The following is a 15,167-nucleotide window of genomic DNA, read 5'->3' on the forward strand; positions in this document are numbered from 1 at the left end:
ATCACATTTACAATATTCAGGAAAAATAGCATTCTTGCTTGTGTGGTATGGTTAATTATATCATATGATATAAATATGTCAAAAACACAGAGGGGCATTCTTTGGCCCCAAAATATAGTTTTGAAGACATTCTAAAGGCCCGTTCACACCAAGAACGATAACTAGAACAATAACTATATTTGCGTTCACACCAACGAATGATAACTGTCTGTTTATTTCAAGCTCACGCGCTGCGGTTTTAAAGTGTGTACAACATGTATTTGCTGTTCTTGTTGCATTTACATGGCTTAACCAGCAGATGTCCTCGCATTCTATGTTTCGACCTTACCTGATGAAGTCAATATAGTGGAATAAAAACAACACCTAATCTTTTTCACTGCAACTTCAAAGGAAGCAAGACATCTAGCACTAGATACCTGAGGTAATTTTATATTACTCTGTTTGCTAGTCTGGCGTTATGATCTCATTTTTTGACTTGTCAAACAGCGGAAGAAGAAAAAAATCATTCTGAAAGTGATCCCATCTTACCGATATAATTTCTCTATATTGTTATCGTTTTAGCTGTGGTGTGGACAGTGCTATTCTTTTATATTTAGAGCCATTTCTTTTAGAACTTTTTTTTATGTGAACGGGCCTTAACTGGCTACATCACGCTCACACATTGAAGGTGTGCATGCTTTCAAGCCATGTTTTTGTTGTTTTAGTACTAGTGATACATTTAGAGTTTGTAAAATATACAGTCATGTCTATGGAAGCTGCAATAATAAACCTTTCCATTATAATTAGACAACGTCTTATTTTCATCAGATACATATGTCATACTGTGAGTAAGGCAAGCAATTATAAAGTTTACCCTGTTCTTCTCCCAATTCACTGGAAACTTCCATCCGTGTATTTTGAAAGAAATGGATGAATTCACGTGTTGTAAATCCAACAGATCTATTCTCCTGACTGCGGCGCAAACAAACATGGCTGCGCTCGTCCCGCATATAGCTCAACTATGACGATCATTATAAAGGTGCTTACACAACAAAACACATTCACTTACAAATATGGCATAAATTAAATGTAATTGCAATAACACAATAATAGTGTCAAGTAAAGTATCAAAAGCAATTAATCAAAACCGTCAAAATACATAATGTATTGATGTATTATAACGAATGCCCGCAGAGGGCGCCAGTGGCCTGACGATTGTTTTTACACTTTACAACGCAAACTAATCCTTGTTTAATACTGGCTTTATTTCAAATGTCCAATTAATCTTTAATATTTGGCCATTTCTTCATGACAGAAATGCTACAACCACTGTAATTTCTTGAACAAAAACATGTGGACTTAAATGGGACCTATTATGCCCCCTTTTACAAAAAGTGTTTGATGTCCCCAGAGTGTGTATGTGAAGTTTTAGCTCAAAATACCCCACAGATAATTTTTTATAGCATGTTAAAATTGCCACATTTTTGGGGTTGAGCAAAAACGTGCCATTTCAGTGTGTGCCCTTTAAATGCAAATGAGCTGCTGCACTCGGCCTAAGAGGGCAGAGCTTCAAGAGCTCGTTCTCCCCTGTAAGGATTCAGTCAGGACGCACTATAATGTCAGAAACTGCGAATATAAGCTGCATGGATATAGAATAGGTATAGTTTAGTTTAATTACGGTCATAACTTGTATTGTCTTCTTGTTTTTATCCACTATATTAGTACAAGCCAGTTTACCGATGAGTTTTATAACGTTTATTGTACTTCACACAAAGTATGAAGCATTTGTTTTCACTCTAGAAAATCACTGTAAATGCTTAATAAAACAGTGCAAAGTGTGCATTAAAATATTATCCATAAACTCTCTCTCTCTGTCCCTTGCATTATCATCAAGATACACAGCAAAGTAGGTGGATTTTTATCATTATAGGGTGGCTGTGTACACACACTGCCAACACACATTTATGTCCAGACACCATGCAAAAGTGAATTTTGCATAATAGGTCCCTTTTTAAATGAGGGTTTAAACTTTTATTTTGAAATCGTGATGAGCAGTTAGCACATTGCACTAAGTAGAAACATACTGTATAATGTATTCTCCTGTGTTTGCTAAGGTATATTGATGACTTACCTTACAGATCTGATTAAATGTCGCACATTGTGTTTTCAGATGAACGTTAAAAGCAATCCAAACTCTCAGCATATGCAGAGATGTAGTTTGAGACGTGCCACTAATGTAAATGATAACCGTTCATGTGAAGCTGCATTTACTGTGAGAAATCACATGTGACAAGATGGATTGCCTAATTGACCACATGTGTGTTGAGTTGGTGGCGTGTTGTCTCTTCTGTATGGTCAGGCAGTTAGGCTGGTGTCATTTATAATTGCCACTCTCTAGACTCCAGTGAGAGTATCATTCTTTCAACACACAGCTCTGCCCTCAGGCCACACACAAACATTTTTCATACTGACACTCACTTCACTCACATCAAAAACCTCCAATTAGATGCATTCTCTCTCAGCCTGATCCTGCATGAAAAATAAGTGGGAATTCTGTCTGTGCGAAGTGTGACGCTCGCTATTAAGAGTATATTTCATTAGACACACACTCGCTCTATCTCTTTCTCTCTCATCCTCCTGCTGCCTTGTTTAAGAAATTCTTTGACATTAAAAATTGTGACTTAGCAAAATCTCATTTATGTTTATCACAAATTAAAAATCGCATTGTTGCCTGGCAATCCTCTTATAATAAGCAGTTTTGGGAGACAGGCGTGCTGAAGTTATCTTTTACCCCAGCAAGAGCAGAAAGAGCACAGGGAGCTGTTCCTCTCTCCTGCTCATCTTTTTTTCCCAGAATGCCTCCAATTTTGACCTAAATAAAAGGTGTTGCTCTTTTGTTGTTGATAAACGTTTGCTGCCTATGCTTTTAAATTTCTTGCACCAGAGTCATACCAAACGCCTTTGAATGGAAATCAAAGTCACTTCAGATCGCTCATCATCTCCATCTTGGTTGGCTGAACATGTCCTTTTTGTTTTCCTGCAGGCATCTACTCCATACAGCCTGGAGTCGGATAACTTAGGAATGGACTGCATCATCTCTGGAAGTGCCTCTCCAACGCTGGCAATCAACACTGTGACTAACAAGGTAACATTCAATCTCCAACTCCACAAGTCCTGGCTGTGTTTGTCCCGTCACAGCTGACATTAGCGGCCTACATACCCAGTTTACATTTATATTTATCCTTCCATGACTATATGCATGCACTGTATAACAGGACTGACATGTGATGCTTTTGTTTACATGGACGCTGAGAAAACTGACATTGGGTTTCATCTATATTGGGCAGGCATTATGTATACAAATCCTCTTAACAGTGCATATGCATTTTATTGTGAATTGCTAATACCTTATTCCATATGTCTTTTGAGTCCAAAATGTCAGGTTTGCGCCTACACAAGATATTAAGCTGTTCAAAAATACGGTATTCTTCATCATTGACTATGATTTGTTTCTATGGTTCTATCATTCAGCTAAGCTGAGGCATGTGATTTTGTTAAAATGCTTTCATGTGTCCTATCTTAATATGCAGAAACAACTATTAATTTCCATTTGTCCCTCATTTTCTTTAAAAAGCAAAAATCTTGGTTAAAGTGAGGCACTTAAAATAGAAGTGAAAGATGTCAATTCATAAACATTAAAATTCTGTTTTAATAGTATAGCAATAAGACATTAATAATATGTGTGTAAACTTGAAAAAATCATTTACTTGTTTGTATAAAGTTACGGTAGTAATTTTTTTGGTAATAAACATTAAGGTGTCTTATATTCCATTTTACTGAGAATTTTCTCAGACAAAATCATTAATTTCAATAGGAATCCACTCAAACTGAATTTTCATTTGAAGGCGAAAGACTTTTATGTAAATTTTACAAAGGGTTTCGTTGGTCACTGATTTCTTTTGTTGACGAAGAGAAAGCTGCTTGGTTTGAAAGTGACTTTGTTAGTTATTCTTCATATATCACTACTTGACAATAAAAAATTTGTCCCCGAAATGTCACCGATATTTGACTACCTATATAGTCAGCTTAACATGTGCTAAACCCAGAATATTCCTTAAAAGTGAAAGATAAATTGGATTAAAGTTTGTATTGCATCTTTAAAAGCTTGTATCGTAGTGCTAAATGCTTGAAATACTTCTCTGCAAGAGGACAGTTTAATGTTTGGAAGTCTGATTACCTGCTGAATGCTTCTAGGCAGAGCACCCCGAATGACTCTCTCTGTAACTTGCCCTTCGTGGCATGACTTCATGGAGAAGTGTGTAAAAAGGAATGGAGCAAAACACTCTGAAATTTAAATAGGCTTTTTAACCTTAAGCGCTTTACTCTTGGCCTGTTGCGGGCTGCTCGCTCTCTCTGGAGTGCTTTTACAAAGCCCAAAACCATCAGTTATTAATTTACTTCAGGCATTAAACCAATAGTATTTCACATTAAGCATGGTGTTTAAGACGAGGGCTAGGGGGATGTGGAATTCATTTGGATTGAATTATAGTAAGTTTGGTGATCTGTTCATCTGGATAAAATACAGTATGTGCAGATCTGAATGTTACATATAAATGTAATATAAGCATGCAAATTGAATACATTTATTTAATTTTAGTTTCGGGTCGGGTCAGCTTTTTATAGATTATTTTCAATATTGAATTAATATTAAATACATTTTATAATTGACATTTTCTTTCATTCTCTCTTGGGTTTTTTTTTTTTGCTAGCTTTTCTTAGCACATGTGAAGTTGACCAAAACATGGTATCTTATCTGATCCCTTAAAATGCTCCTGATGTTGAACGTTCACTGGGTTTTGGAACCCAACCTGTATATGAGAAAAATAAACAAATCTTTTTATTGTTTGTTTTATTTCAGTATTATTATTATTTTAGCACATCTCAAAGGGCCGTTCCCCTGTTACAGTGTTTCACACAACAAAACAATGCGAGCGCAAGGTATGACTGATGCATATGGGAAGAATTTCAAGATCCACCCAGAATGGGTTTTCGAGGTTATGCCATGAGCATATGCTTTCTTTGCCCTCCTACTCGAAACGCTGATAGATTAGAAACCGAACACGCAGGAGAGCGAAAACAAGACTGTAGAGTTCGGTGGCTCCTTGGAGATGCTGTTTCTCAGTGTGGGACCTGTAAACAGAGAACACACCACGCCTCTTGAGTGTTTCATGCCAAGCCACAGGAATTCCCTCTTTCTCATACTTTCCCGCCTGCCAGAGCAGGCCAATGGGAAAGCGCCTGTGCTGCATAACATGGAGAAGGAAAGCCTGGCTGTGACTGAGCATTCTCTCTCTCCCTCTGATTAAATGATCGTCATGCAGTGCTTTTCCCTCTCTCAGTTTGGTTGGTTAAGCCTACTGAGCAGACCATAGCATAGATGGAGTCTGACTTATGTTGCTGATTTTAAGTAGAAAAATCTGCAGAATGAGTTAAACATAGGAAAATCTTATTGCCGAGTTAGCATAATGAAGCATAATGAAATAGTTTAATATAATTAATTTAATATTTGTATTATATTCATTGATCATACTTATATTATTTAAATATATATTATTATATTTATCTTTTCATCATATTGAAAGATCATAATTATACTTGATGCTTAACATGAACATTAATTTTTCTTTTTTCTTTCTAACTTTCTAACTAATGCCATAAATAAAAGTAAGTATTTGATATATGTGTTTGTGCATGTAATTTTATTGTTAATATTATGCATGTAATTTTATCGTTAAAGGCTTAGTTCACCCATTTATTACTTACCCTCATGCCGTTCCACACCCGTAAAACCTTCGTTCATCTTCAGAACACAAATTAAGATATTTTAGTTGAAATCCGATGGCTCCGTGAGGCCTCCATAGGGAGCAATGACACTTCCTCTCTCAAGATACATAAAGGTACTAAAAACATATTTAAATCGGTTCATGTGAGTACAGTGGTTCAATATTAATATTATAAAGCGACGACAATATTTTTGTTGACCCAAAAAAAACAAAATAATGACTTAGTGATGGCTGATTTCAGAACACTCTCAGGAAGATTCAGAGCACAGATGAATCAGCGTGCCGAATCATGATTCAGATTCCGTGTCAAACTGCCAACGGCTAAAATCGCGTGACTTTGGCGCTCTGAACAGCAGATTCGATACACTGATTCATTTGTGCTCCGATGCTTCCTGAAGCAGTGTTTTGAAATCGGCCATCACTAAATAAGTCGCTATTTTATTTTTATTTTTTTGGCGCTCCAAAAATATTCTCGTCGCTTTATAATATTAATATTGAACCACTATACTCACATTAACTAATTTAAATATGTTTTTAGTACATTAATGGATCTTGAGAGAGGAAATGTCATTGCTCCCTATGGAGGCCTCACGGCGCCATCGGATTTCAACTAAAATATCTTAATTTGTGTTCCGAAGATTAACAAAGGTCTTACGGGTGTGGAACGGCATGAGGGTGAGTAATAAATGACAGAATTTTCATTTTTGGGTGAACTAACCCTTTAATATTATATGTATATTATTTTAATATATCTTATATATTTGTTATTATATTGAATTAAATTATATTTAAAGATTGTAACTTAAAATGGTTCAAAGCTGAACTTCTTTTAAGTTTCTTTAAATTGCATAATAGAAATTAATCATATATTGCTAAATAAATTATTTGATGTTATTTTATGTAATGATATACATTTTTTTATTTATATTTAAATATGGACAGTACCGGTCAAAAGTTCTAACAATATAAGTATTTACTTTTTATCACTTATCATCTGTTTTATCACTTTTTATCAATTTGACTCATCCTTGCTGAATAAAATATAAATTTCTTCCAAAAACAGAAAGAGAGAAAAATTACTGACCCCAGACTTTTGAATGGTAGTGTATATTCTATTTTAAATAAATGCTGTTTTTAAGTTGTTGTTTTTTTAATAATTATGAAAAAAGTATCACAGGCTATAAAAAAAAAAAAAAAATCCAACAAAAAATCCCCCAAAAAAATCAGCATATTAGAATGATTTCTGAAGGAACATGTCACACTGAAGACCAGTAATGGCTGATGAAAAATGCAGTAATAAATTATATTTTCACAATAATACTGTTTTTTCTGCATTTTTGATCAAATAAATGCAGGCTTGATGAGTATAAGACTTCTTTCAAAAACATTAAAAAATAGTAATGTGTCCAAACTTTTGACCGGTATTTATTTGTAACTTTCTTTCTTTTTTATTATTCTTTATTTTTCATTCTTTCCTTTATTTCTTTCCAATATTCTACCTAAATTGCATAGAGTTTTCTTTTGAATGTGAGTTATTGTTAGAGACACCTGGGTGGATTTCTCTTTGATTTCATAATCCTTGTCTCATGCTGCAGATTAGTCGCCTGTATGAAAGACTCCACTGGCTTTTGACTTTAATTCACGGCTAAATATAGCGCTTCTTTTCCACTGCAGCAAACACACAGGAGTATTTGCAATGGATTTGTTCACCCCTTACCTTCTCTCTGCATGTTACTTTCCCACTGTGTGTGTGCACAGAAGTGCGCACAGTGTATGTAGGCGTCTACGTTTTGGGCCTTGAACAAACCACAGTGTGATGAGGTCTTTAAATCATACTTTATGGATACAGGGAGTAAAAATAGATTGTGGTGAAAGGCTCATGACTAAAAGCCTCTTTTATGACTTAATTAAACATAACATTTGTACTTGTTCTTCACACCAGGTTTGATTATAATTGTAACTGTTTTCTGCGTGATTGAATTTTCGACATGCCTGAGCCTCTCAGTGCTTAGTTGCGTGCAGGGTTAGTTGTTCTAGTAATGTACAGGCCTAAACATAGCTGAAAGAAGAAAGAGTTATAATATGTAAATCATTCCATGACATTAACCCCCCATCCACCCTCAATCCAGTGCAGCCCCGGCAACCGTTATGCTCCTCTCTTTTGATGAACAGGGAATAATAGGATTGGGAAACATTTATTCTGCTTGAATGATAATTCTCTGTAAGAGACTGTGATCTGTAATGTGTCTATCTATCTGCTGTTGCGCTGAGTCAAGGGGGAACAGGACAGAAGCATTTGCTGCGTCTCTTGCGGCAACGAAAAAACTGTTAGGCCTTTCGCTCTTGAAATTGTTTGCCCTGGGTTTTGGAAAAGGTCCATAGAATGCAAGTCAGTGAGGTCTAATGTTGTTTTGGACCCCACTGACTTGCATGTTATGGGGGGTGAAAAAAAAAAAAACATTGAGTCATTTAAAAAAAAATATATATCTTCTTTTGCATCCAAACTATCTTCTTTTGTGTTCAACATAAGAAAGTAAGTCTCAGAATAGAAATGACATGAGGGAGAGTAAATAGTGACCGTATTTTAATTTTTGTTGAACTGCCTGTTTAGTGTAGCAGGAAAGCCTCTACGTCCTCAGGCAGGTGAATCTTGGGACTTGTTGCGTGGTTTTAGCACTACTTTGCGGCTGCCAAGACATGCGGCGTGTGATGCGAGCACGGCCAGCATTGTTGCGATTCCATTCATCCTTTCCTTCCACGGCAAACTCAATGTAGGACTATTCTCCCAGGAGCTCATTATATTCATTCCCATACCATCCCTCCAATGCTTTATTTATTCTCATTTTGCAACCAGCACATATTTGCAGTTCAGCTTTTCAAATGATAATTGGGATTATCATTTTGAAGTGGAGGTTCTTCCGCTTCGGAAAACTGCGCATTCAACAGTGCACACAGAAAGGTCAGGGTCTCTGTAGCATTCGGGACCTTTGTGAGCTGTCCCAAACCAATTTGCGCTGTGCAAGTTGACGGTTTCAACGCTGCCAGCATCGTGACCTTTACTGAAGGAGAGCTCTCCCCTCTCAGCCGTCTGAGACAGCAGATCATCTTGCTGGCCACCAGCCACGCTCTCCCTCCATATGAGGCACAGTGTGGGGCACGGCGTATTAACGCTGACCTTACTCGTGTGCAGAGTGTGGTGTACGCATGCCACATATCACGTATGTGACGCAATTGTCTGTTGTGGTTTTGTTACAGTTATGAAAAGGGATAAGAATTCCCCTCAAGACCTCTGAAACCAGACAGTTTCTGTTTGATTGGCTCCTTTTCCTCAGCACCCAACCTGCGGTATCTGTGCTGCACAGACTTATCGTTGTCATATCTCAAACTAACCTCTGGAATGTACCTGACAATGAATGAATAAACAGTAGCTTACACATTTTTTTTTTTTTTTTTTTTTTTTTTTTTTTTTGGTCCTGTATATTAATCTATTCAAAAAATGTTAAAATGCAATTATCTGAATACACATCTTTTATAATAAACATGTTTTTAATTTCTGAGTTTGGATTCATTGATATTCATAAATATATTTTATATATGTAAACATTTTTTATAAAATGCAACTGTTTTGATATCATAATCTTTAATTTAAAAGAATTAAAATTATATATTTTAATTTTATATTTTAATAAAATATATTTATTATAATACAATATTATATATGTAATATTTTTACTAATACATTTTTTGTATATATTATAAACATTTTTATTAAATGAATATAGAAATGTGATTAACTTTTAAAAAAATACACTATTCAGGGAGTAAAAAGTTAAATATACATACTTAGTGATACTACTGTCTTTATGTCAAAGAAAAAATCTTTATTAAAATAAAATGTATATTTATATTACATTTAATATATTTTTGAATATTTTAATAAAACAATTACATTTTTTTATTTCATTTAATTTTTTTTATTAATAAATCATATTATATATTTTTTTAATTAAACAAATGTATATAAAAACATGTTGTCCTTTTAAGTGTCATTACATTTAAACATTTTTAGTATTATTAAAGTTGTTACAACAGACACGACTGTTGTCGCTAGTGTAGCAACAGCTAAAAGCTGTCTACACTTGACGCGACAAAGTGCCCGTTGCAAAGCATTTGTCCTTTGTGTCAGTACGTCATAAATAGAATGAGGCATCAGTTTACTGGCGGAGATTTATCACTCACGTCGTGCCACATCCAGTATAGACAACACCACTGATTGTAACTGGTTCTATTGTCTTTTGTCGCGTTGCATCGCGCCGCTCTCATCCAGTGTAGACACGGTGTACGAATTCAACCTAAGCATAGAGTACTAAGTACTTGGCACGTGTTTTAAACTAGATTTTTATCGTGGACATTACTTTAAGTAATTGACCCTTTCCCTTTCTTGATTTCCAGGTGGCATTGTACAACCCTGACCAGGACGGGAGTGACAGCCCTCGAAGCAGCCTTAACAATAGCCTATCTGATCAGAGTCTGGCCTCTGTTAATCTCAACAGCGTGGGCAGCGTGCACAGCTACACACCGGTAAGAGTCTGGTTTTCCATCGAACTTTGCAGCCACTATTCCACTCTTTAACCTCTCGTGAACCTGAAGCAGAGCTCTTAATTTGCTGAGTTTTATTGTGGATCTACTTTATGAGAAGCAGCAAGATTCCAGTGCGTTAGTCAGAATGCCAGAGATTGGAGGCCTGTGCATGGGAGCGTGCTGACATAGAGGTTAAGGGAATGAAAGGCAGAGCTCATACTGCTGGAGCGCTGCTAAAGAGAGACGCTGCCTCTGATGTCCTCCCACCAGAGAAGCTGCTTCTTTGTTGTGGTCCCCTAGAAGCCCCGCATGCTTCTCGCTCCAGGCTCTCAGCATTGATCCGGCACAGACACTGATAGATTCACTTCAGTGGGCCAGACAATGCTCTCTCTCTCTCTCTCTCTCTCTCTCTCTCTCTCTCTCTCTCTCCCTCTCTGTCTCTCTTTTTCAGCACCATCCAGCTGATTTGAACACTGTAGTCTGTTTGAACATAACCAGATTATATGCGCTCATCTTTACAGTGATGCATAGTGTGTCATCTTACTCCCACTGCTCATATTTCTTATGTACAATTAGTCTCTGCTGCTAATGTTGCATGAGAGCAGGTCTTTCCTTATGCAGGTTTTTTTTTTTTTTTTTGTGATGGTGCTAATTGAGTTTTTACTTTGCAACTGTAATGATACAAAATGATGGGTGCCACATAGGGGTGTGACGAGACAGGTATCTCACGAGACGAGACGAGAAAAGATTTTTACACACTATTTTTAAGAAATCCTCAATGGTGACATACATGACTAGAAAAAATATTCTGCAGGTGTATTTGAAATGTTTTAACTAATCATCTTGTAATGAATGTAATTTCAGTTCTACTTTCTGAGTATGAGTTATCATATGCAGTAAAAGACAACAATACTCAAGTACTGTAAAAGGTTTTGCCACTAACTCAACTGACTTCTGTATGATTTCAGTCTCTTCAGACCTTACTGTACATGATTTATGAGCTTCTACAACTTTTGACCTCTTAACTGAACTCCTTTCCACAAACTGATCATAGAAATGAAAACAGTTTAAATAAAAATGTTAACACTTTACAATAAGTTCTCATTTATTAATATTAATGTATTAACCAACATCAACTAACAATGAGCAATATATTTGCTACAGTATTTATTAATCTTTGTTTACGTTAGTTAATAAAAATTGTCATTCATTGTTATTTCATGATAGTTCACAGTTCATTAACTAATGTTAACAAATGAAACCTTATTGTTTGTGCTTAATAAGATTAAGAAAAAACTGTTATTCATTTTTTTATGGTAACACTTTACAATAAGTGCAACCATAATCGCACTTTCTCAATATTCAAAGTGCAAAAAAGACCAAATTTTTCTTTGATACAGAGCTAAGAGATGGTTACAACTACACTGCCCAGCCTAAAATAGCTTTCATATTGAGAGATATTTGCATTCATCAGGGTGCCGCTTTAAAAATGCGTGGTATTGACATCGCATTTGAATGCGCGCCCGTGTTTACTTTCACTTTCACGATCGCGCGTAACTCTGTAAATATGGAGCGGCGGTGACCGTTATCCACCTGAATTAAATGTTTTTTATTTAAATACAAAGCAAAACGACAGTGGAGGCGTAATGTAAACGTAGCGGTGGCATATTCTTTCCTAATCATCCTAATGCTCTGTCTGTCATGGCAACATCACGAGTAGGGCTGGGTATCGTTCAAAAATTTTCGATACCGAGACGATACCGATACCTTGACTTCGATACCGATACCTAAACGATACCTTTTTCGATACCAATTTTATAAACAAGATTACATAACCTCAAAAAAAAATTTGGTTTTATATTTTAATTTTGTTGACTTTTTTTCAGACTCAAAGACTCATCTTCTGAGCCACTGCAGGGAATAAAAAAAGCACAAATTAACTAAATTTACCCAACACAATAAATCAGTGCAAATAGTTTTAATAAAGTTTAGTTTTCAATGCAAAAATTCAGTATGTGAGGCTCTTTTTAAATCACTCAGCAATTGTTCTTCAATTATTATTAACAAGATCAAAGCGGAAGAGTGACGCAAGTTCGTTGAAATAAGAGTTCTGTGTCTTTATTAAAATCAACACGTTAATGATTCATCTCTCATCCACCCGCAATTAATTTGAATGTTATTTTTTTATTACTTGGCCCGACCCGCAGATTATCCGCAGTATCAGGAGGACGCTGATACCCCTTTTTCAGCAGAATTGTTCGCGTTCTGGAGCCAGAGGCAGAGCCTGTGCTCGTGCAGGCGAACGAGCCTGTCACTAACCGGTCGCGTGTTTCCATAGACTTGAGGGACGAACGCTGATGTAAAGCTGCTGTGTGTTGTACCTGTCCATAACTAGTCAAAAAAACATTGCGCATTCCGCTGTTTCTGCAGGCAGTGCGACACTTTTGTTTTATGTTAACAGTATTATCTGTTCGTGAACCGGCTGCTCACATAAACAGCCGTTTCTCACCCGTCCATTCGGAGATAAACTGAAAACGAAACCGTTGATTCACTCGCCCTCTCGCACATAGGGTCTCTCTCGCGCATATAGTTTTATATAGTTAGATATAAATAATAATGTAGCGCAACATTACTTGCTCCTCAACGAGACAGCGAAAGCATTTCTCCGCCCCTCTACTCGGCTCCATTCTGAGGTACCGAAATTTGGTACCGAATGACAAGACACTTTTCGATACTCGATAGTATCGAGGCAGTTCGATCGGTACCTAAAAAGTATCGAGTTCGGTACCCAGCCCTAATCACGAGACTACTTTTTGCCTCGACGAGAAATCTCGTCACAGTTTAGTCTCGCGAGATCTCGTGAGACGAGATCTCGTCACACCCCTAGTACCACATGATAATATAGGGATGCATAGTATATGTATGATATGTGGGTGTGTGTGCAATATTTCCCCCCTAATATTATTAAATGTATGAATAAATAGGATATAGGAATAAATAAATGAATAAATAAATGTAGGAATAAATGTTGGGGGGAAAATTTCTTTTGAAAAAGAAACTAAACCGCCAATAGGTGGCGGCAAGTAACCATCTTAATAAGCGAGTCATTCATTCAAACCATTCGTTCCAATGGCCAATTCTTCTAAGAATGAGGCAGTTGTTTATAAATGGGTTATTGAATCTTTGACTCAACCAATTCTTTCAAAACACTGAATCATTCAGTAATGAAAACGGAGCTATGGTTCTGCTGTGATCTTTGTTTGAAACTATTTTCACTGCTGAAATAAAACAAAAACAGTCAATGTTTCTTCTAAAATGTAAGTGTAAAATGTAATATTAACTACTTGTTTATTGAACAGTTCAATTAAATCATTGTCACGTTTTCAATCATGATGGTATTCAGGAAAACAGCATTCTTAGTCGCATGATGTTGCCTAACTGTATCATGTGTTATAAATATAAATATAAAAACTCTAAAAATATAAATATAAAAAAAATGTATCGCAGTATTTTAACGGAGTTTCTTTGTTTGTGATTCGCTCATGTTTCAATTTCTGGCTGCGCGAGCCTCAACAGCGCAACCTTGTTACCGTACGTTTTACTTTACATAACCTATTATCCACTATTGATCGCCACTTACACTAAATGTAAGAAAATCATTCTCCAATGCATTGTTCATTGTAGCCAATTACAGACTTATCCGATGAGTGTGTGAACACAATGGCCCATCAGAGGTGTTTACGAATCACATTTTTAAAATTTCAGTACCAATTTGGTCAAGTCGCTACTTTTGACAATGCTAGTGAATAATAAAAAGGGTTCCATTTATATGCATTTTAGCTATTAACAATACTGACTATTGCATTTTGTAACCAAACTTGCAGAACTCACAAACTGTATTTTCAGGGAACCTGTGCTGAATGAATGGGTGAATAGCATCTAAGATAGATATTCACCCAAAAAAAAAAAAAAAAAACATGTTATACGAGGTATTTTAATTAAAAAATAGTATTTTTGTATACTGTACTCCAGGACTTATTATCAGAGGGAGACAATGTCTGAATCACTGGTGCTAACAATTTTGTTTATGGGACTTGTTTGCAATAGCTTTGCAGTGTGTTCAGATACATAAATTTCCCATCACCAGTTCACACCGACAGCTAGAATTAGACTTTTTCTGAGTCCAGATGACTGTTTTGCCAGCCTCTCCAGTCTGTTAAACACTGTTGTCTTGAGCTAGACATGGCAGAGCCTCTGCCCTTGTGTACGCCACAAATATGCTCGGCATTATGGAGGCCTTGGGAGCCATTCAATGAATCAGTCATTCTGGGCACGAAAGGCATCTCTTCAGACTCTTCAAAACAGTAAGCAGATCCCCTTTTGAGTGCAACACTTACGATTTCATAGACGTGAGAGTTTAGACACGCAAGCTAATTCGTTTTGATGAGCAAACCTGTACTGTATTTAGTTAGAAGGATATTTATCATTAGAAAGATTTGTTTTATGGATCAGTGCCTGTTTTTTGCAGGCAAGCTTTTATGATCTCGCTGTCGATTTTCGCCAAGATGTTAATTACAGAATAAACAGCCATAAAAACAACTTCAGAGAGTCTCTCAGGAGACTTGTCTGTTTTGATCATGGCTGTATGGTTATGTACAGTTTCAGCCGTACTCGTAAATAAACGGTCAAGAATTGGAGGGGTTTCGTGTGCCTGAGATTTCGCTTCTGCATATTGTACTGCAGTGTGTCTGGCAGTTCATTTCC

The 15,167-nt window shown here is 36.3% G+C and overlaps 1 protein-coding gene across 4 annotated transcripts in view; it reads left to right on the plus strand.

Annotated features, from left to right (window-relative positions):
• foxj3 (forkhead box J3) overlaps positions 1-15,167 on the plus strand; it is a 98,406-nt gene that overhangs the window by 74,346 nt on the left and 8,893 nt on the right. For all 4 annotated transcript variants that reach the window (XM_067388085.1, XM_067388088.1, XM_067388086.1 and 1 more), the window contains 2 exons: positions 3,023-3,124; positions 10,275-10,403. In XM_067388085.1, the coding sequence (XP_067244186.1) occupies positions 3,023-3,124; positions 10,275-10,403 (231 nt within the window). The remainder of the gene's footprint in view (positions 1-3,022; positions 3,125-10,274; positions 10,404-15,167) is intronic.

This window comes from Chanodichthys erythropterus, chromosome 6 (assembly GCF_024489055.1).
Source record: "Chanodichthys erythropterus isolate Z2021 chromosome 6, ASM2448905v1, whole genome shotgun sequence".
In the NCBI taxonomy this organism is placed as follows: domain Eukaryota; kingdom Metazoa; phylum Chordata; class Actinopteri; order Cypriniformes; family Xenocyprididae; genus Chanodichthys; species Chanodichthys erythropterus.